The 6,612-nt window shown below is 35.6% G+C and overlaps 1 protein-coding gene across 1 annotated transcript; it reads left to right on the forward strand.

The window, feature by feature from the left end:
• Positions 1–2,874: 2,874 nt before the first annotated feature.
• On the forward strand, positions 2,875–3,851 carry LOC112826177 (large ribosomal subunit protein uL30-like). Its single transcript, XM_073892419.1, has one exon. The coding sequence runs from the start codon at positions 2,875–2,877 to the stop codon at positions 3,616–3,618; it is 744 nt and encodes a 247-aa protein (XP_073748520.1). The 3' UTR covers positions 3,619–3,851.
• The last annotated feature ends 2,761 nt before the right edge of the window (positions 3,852–6,612 follow it).

Raw genomic sequence — 6,612 nt, forward strand, 5'->3', positions numbered from 1 at the left:
AATTTTAATGCCACTGGTGTTGTACTCTACTTCTTCAAGCCTCAATTCCTGGAATAATCAATTCTATGGTCTCTCAAACTAAATTCTCTCTGCCTTTGTTCGGTGTCCTCCTGCCAGACTAAATTGACTCAAATATTGTTCCCTGATTTGCAGACTTTAGGAAAAGCAAATCTCCAACCGTATTAAATATATTATTTCTTTGCTTGGCTTCATTTAAGTTTTAGCTAGTATTTATTGAGGACAGACACTGAGCTAAGTACTTGACAAGGATTGTCTCATTTATCAGCCAGAATGTGGCAGGTGCTGTCATGTTTCTATTTTAATAATATGGAAACCGAGGCTTACAGGATAAATAACTTATCCAAGTTCAGTCATAGCTAGTAAGAGTAAGGTAAGAATTTAAACCTGTATAAAAAATAAATAATTATGTGACGGGAAGAGGTATTAGTTAATGCTACAGTGGTTATCATATTTTAATATAAAAATATATCAGATCAACATGTCTACCTTAAACTTATACAGTGTTATATGGCAATTGCATTTAAATAAAAAATAAAAAAATAAACCCATATCAAAAAAAGCCCATATCAATCAGACTTCAAAGTTGGAACTCTTTAATAACTCTGCTACATTGCTTCCACACCACTTACTTAACTTGACTTCTTCCTAGTGTCAACACATTTTCTTTTCATTTAGAGTCTCTCTCCCCCCGTCTGTCTCTACACACACACACACACCACACACACACACACACACACACACACACACACACTTCTTTATGCTATTTTCTTTACATAAAACACCTTCCTTACCCTTCATATTCTTTATTTAAACATGACAAGACAAAGTTCAAGTCATTTGCAAGTTCTCTTTCATGGAGGTTTTCATAAATATTTATCATTATTAATTTCCCTATGCTTTTAACTCTTACAGAACCCAAAGTTTTTCATGGAAATTTTTATACAGTTTGCCTGTGTCATTCATTACTTTTCTTGTATTCTTATCTCCACAACTCATTTAGATCTTCTTCAAGGCAAAGAACTTGCAGTTCTCTATAATATACTATATAAATGTAAGTTATTATTTCCTTCATTAGACTTCTGTATACTTTGCTCATACTAGCATACCGACATAAAATGAGTACTCATTGAGATTCATGTTAATTTATTAATGGCAGAGTTGGAACTTAAACATAGATTTTAAATTTCCCAATACAGAATGAAACTATAACTTATAACCAACTATAAGCCTTTGGAACTAGAATCCTGGTAAAAGAAAGTTTTTTGTCCTCTATAAACTGAAGGGCAGAACATTCAGTCCTGTTTAAATGCAAAAAGGGACAGCTGGATTTGTTATAAATTACAATGAAATAATTCAAAATGTGTATCTACTGAAAAAAAATTAATATTGCTCTCCAGTGGATAAAGCCACTAGTATTCACAGGAAAATGATAAAGATAAAGATACAGATATAAAAATAAACACTTAGTAAAATTTTTCAATTTCTCCAAAAAAAAAACTACTAAGGTAATTCTGAGTGAAAAAAAGGATATTTTGGTTCAGACTAAGAATGAAGTTTGGAGTTGTCAGAAATATAATCGTAGTGAAACTTTACCAACACTGGATGATTAGCCATCAGAAAGGTAATAAGACAGATTCCTATCTGAGAAGGAGCACAAATTAATAAATTCTAAGCCCACTTCCTAACGTTTCATTCTTGATTCTAGATTTATATGTTCTTGAGTGTCTGAAAATGTACATGGGTGAAACCAGTATTGCATAACACAGAGCAGAGATTCTCAACCCTGGCTACATATTAGAGTCCCTGAGAGAACTTTTTAGAAATACCAATGCTTAAGTGCAACTATAAATAAATTAAATCAGAATCTCTAGGGATAGGATCTAGGTGATTATATTATTTTAAATGCTGCCCAGGTGACTCCAGTGTGCATCTAGGATTAAGACTAGGCCATAGACGTGGCCTGGGACTTACAGGAGGCTGACAATTAACAGTGAAATAATTCAAGGGGCGCCTGGGTGTCTCAGTTGGTTAAGCGACTGCCTTCGGTTCAGGTCATGATCCTGGAGTCCCGGGATCAAGTCCCGCATCGGGCTCCCTGTTCAGCAGGGAGTCTGCTTCTCCCTCTGACCCTCCCCCCTCTCATGCTCTCTATCTCATTCTCTCTCAAATAAATAAAATCTTAAAAAAAAAGAAATAATTCAAAATGTGTATTCACTGAAAAAAATAGTATTGCTGTTCATTGGATAAAGCCACTAGTATTCACAGGAAAATGATAAAGATATAAGAATAAACAATTAGTAAAATTATTCAATTTCAAGCTTCTCCAAAAAAAAAAATTACTAAGGTAATTCCGATTGCATTGGTAATTGGTTGCATAAGTTATATAAAATCTGTCAAATAGTTCCAATAACAAATCTGACTTTGATCAGAGCCATATCATAATAATGACATAGGTGAATATAAATTAGATAAAATAAGCAAAAGTCAAGAAAACTGTGTTTTAGTTCTCACTTTTCTATAAACATTTTGTGGGGCTCTGGGCTGCTAAATCACTTATTATTTCTGAGCCTCATTTGTCAGTTTATTCTCACTTGTGACTCTAGAAATTGGCCAGTGGGATTGAGATTTCCCTTAACTAGGCTTATAGCTGCTAAATACTGCATCAAAAATGTCCCATTAATGTGTCACTAACACAGAATCTGTTGTCAACTCCTCCAGTTTCTGGTTGAAATACTAGGGATTTTCAATTATAACAATGGCCAGAGCCACAGACATACATTCCAGTATTACAATAACATTGAACCAGAAGACAGTATCAGAAAATAAAGGCAGAGCTCTTTTCCGGCTGGAACCATGGGGGGTGCAGAAGAGAAGAAAGAGAAGGTTCCTGCTGTGCCAGAAACCCTTAAGAAGCAAAGGAATTTCGCAGAGCTGAAGATCAAGGGTCTGAGGAAGAAGTTTGCTCAGAAGATGCTTCGAAAGGCAAGAAGGAAGCTTATCTATGAAAAAGCTAAGCATTACCACAAGGAATATAGGCAGATGTACAGAACTGAGATTCGAATGGCAAGGATGGCAAGAAAAGCTGGCAACTTCTACGTACCTGCGGAACCCAAATTGGCATTTGTCATCAGGATCAGAGGTATCAATGGTGTGAGCCCAAAGGTTCGAAAGGTGTTGCAGCTTCTTCGCCTTCGCCAGATCTTCAATGGCACCTTTGTTAAGCTCAACAAGGCTTCAGTTAACATGCTAAGGATTGTGGAACCTTATATAGCATGGGGGTACCCAAATCTGAAGTCGGTGAATGAATTGATCTACAAGCGTGGTTATGGCAAAATCAACAAGAAGCGAATTGCCCTGACAGATAACACATTGATTGCCCAATCTCTTGGTAAATATGGCATCATCTGCATGGAGGATCTGATTCACGAGATCTATACTGTTGGAAAACGTTTCAAAGAAGCAAACAACTTTTTATGGCCCTTCAAATTATCTTCTCCACGAGGGGGAATGAAGAAAAAGACCACCCATTTTGTAGAAGGTGGAGATGCTGGTAACAGGGAAGACCAGATCAGTAGGCTTATTAGAAGGATGAACTAAGGTATCTGCCATGATTATTTTTGTAATCTGGCCAGTTAATAAATGACTACTCTCATGGAAATGTTTTGTTGTCTTGGTGACTTTTTGCTAGCCTGACTGCTGTCCCTTAACTATTAAAGCAAATCTTGGCATGTGATAAAAGTCATCAGCCTTTGCGTGCAAAACTAGGGTCTAGTTTGTATCTTGGTGGAAAACATTCCTTGGGTTTATTAAAGACTCTTCTGTACAAAGAATATATCTTAATTTTTCACTTTTGAATTGTGCCACTGAGTTAGCCAAGATGGGTCTATTCTAAGAAAACCTATTTCATAGGCCTTTGCATGATTTACAAATAAAAATACTGTTGCTGAAAAAAAAAAGAAAGGCAGAAATAAAAATTATTGATTGTGAATGAATTTCTGCCTGAGCAGCTCAGAGATCACTGTTCTTAATATAATAAATTCAAATGAGGGTATGAGAAACCCAATTTGATAAAAATTAAAATCTGAAAGCTAAAAAGAAAAACATTAAAAGAGTATTTGTTGCAAGTGATTAAAACACACACACAAATACATCATAAATAATAGTATGTGACTTTAGTAATAAAGACTAAACTGAAAATATTTGAAGTTCTGGTCTAACTCTGTAATATTTTAAGCTGCAAGTTTAAGGCAAATTAATAAAGTTTTATAATGACCTAAAAAAATAGGCACAGACACTAGCTGGGGTGAATTCATGAAACAAAATTTTAGTCTTTAAATGATTATACAATTTATCAGAAACTCTTAGTAAAATTTTCGAGAAAATGTGATGTGTTACAGGCAAAGTATAAAATATACTTCTCAGTGCTATTGAGAAAACAGTCAACAACAGAATATTCTGTATGAGATTTGCTTTTGGATGTGCCACCTTACAGCTTGTAGCTCATCCTCCTGACCGGAAGCAACAAGAGTGACTGGGGATGTGTAAGAAAACTAGACTCTATGTCTCTGCAACTTCCAGATCTTTTCCGGGAATTTCTCATTCATTTTTTATTTGAGTATGCCACTAGGAGCTTGCCTGGATGACCACCACTCAATAGTCTAATGTTTATGTGCATAGCAAAATCCTAAAACCATTCTTTTGCTTCAGTAATTTGAAAAAGAAAGTTGGGGATTCATCTTTAATTCAAAAACTCAATCAAAAGCAGCAATGAATTCATAATTGCTTAGTTTTACTTATTGGGCAGATTTCAAAAATATATAAGACATTCTGATGAGGAAGTCTGACTTTATTATTGGTAAGTTATAGTTTATAACTGTTGTTTATTTTATCCACTCTACCGGATGAGCTGTCTCATTTAACCAATGGCAATTGAGTGAAGGAGTGAATTTTCCCATAAACCTGGCAATTTTATCCAGTTAAGAAAATTGATTCAAACTGATGTCTTGTTTTGTTTTGTTCTTATTGAGAGCCAGTGTTCCTTTTGTATGACTCCCAGATTTTACTGATTAACAATAAATTCACAATAAAAGGTTATCTTATTTTCTTGACTGTCATCGCTTGTTCCAGGATCATTTTAGTGTTGTTTATAGAATACCCTACAGAGTTTCTGATTGATCCTTTATTCCATTCTTACCTTTGTAGGGTAAGGAAGGACAGAGTAGTAGAAATGTCAGCTTATTTTGTAATAAAAGCAAACATCATCCATCTCTTTCACTGCAGTAAGAATCTCAAAGTTACATAAAAAAAGAAACCATTTGACCTACTTCCTATTGCTTGCTTGGTAAAAATATTTTGGAAGAAAAAAGTTATTTTTGATTAAGAATGAGTGAGGAGCAGCAAAAATAATTGAAGGAAAAGGAAACTACCCAAAAAAAACTATTCAATACAATTTAATGTAATTGAGAGATAACCTTCTAGATTGAGGTGACAGAGTACCCAACATAGTGAACAAAAATAGACCTATACTGAGGCATATCATATGAAATTTTGGGACATGAAAAACCAAGATAAGTTTTATTGTTTCAGAAGTTAAGGGGGTGGGGGGAATTCATGATTAGGTGCAAAGGATCAACATTCAAAATGGCAAAATGGCTTCAGAGTTCCGTGAAGCTACAAGATACTGAAGTAAAGCCTTCAAAATACTGAAGTAATATTATTTCAATCTTGAATTTCATTGTCAGCCAAACTATAAATAAAGTGTAAAGACAGAATAAAAATATTTTTAGATTAACAAAGTCTCAAAAAAAATTAACTTTCCCAAGTACTCACCTGAAAAAAGATATTGGCAAACCTTACTCTTAAAGTGATTTCAATAGCCATAGCCAAAAGAATGTGACCAACTAAGTAGGAACTTCACCATATGAAGCACAAAATGAAAATATGATGATAGCAGTAAAGGGACATTCTAGGATAACAAGTATGAACCAGGCGGTAGGTAAATTGTTTTCTGCTGGTCTCAGTCTATTGGTAGTAATGCTATTGGCTAGAAATACCAGCTGTGCTCACCAGGAGACCACAGACATTTTTCCTCTCTGAGCCAATGTTGTAGCTGGATCAGCCCTTGTGGCTCCTACTGTGATTGCAAGACACACCTCAACAACAACCATCAGGGAATGTTTAAAAAAAAAATAGCCTTATTACTTACAAAGCTTGGAGGATATACAGCATAGGGCCCACACAGTGATGTTTTAGGGAGAGGGAGAGAGAAAAAGAAAGAAGACAGGAAGAGAGAATAACAAGAGAGAGAGCATGTGGACCTGGGTTCTTCTTTCTTTGGGGATGAGTGCAGGGTGACTAGGGTTTCATGGGTTCATTCTTTATTGGCGAATTTCTTTTAAAGATTTATTTATTTATTTATTTGACAGCAAGAGAGAGAGAGAGAGAGAGAGAGGAAGAGAAAGGGGACACAAGCAGGGGGAGTGGGAGAGGGAGAAGCAGGCTTCCTGCTGAGCAGCGAGCCTGATGCGGGGCTCGATCCCAGGACCCTGGGATCATGACCACAGCCGAAGGCAGATGCTTAATGACTGAGCC

Source organism: Callorhinus ursinus, unplaced genomic scaffold, assembly GCF_003265705.2.
Source record: "Callorhinus ursinus isolate GAN/ISIS: 27379988/994484 unplaced genomic scaffold, GSC_fseal_2.0 scaffold4, whole genome shotgun sequence".
Lineage (NCBI taxonomy): Eukaryota > Metazoa > Chordata > Mammalia > Carnivora > Otariidae > Callorhinus > Callorhinus ursinus.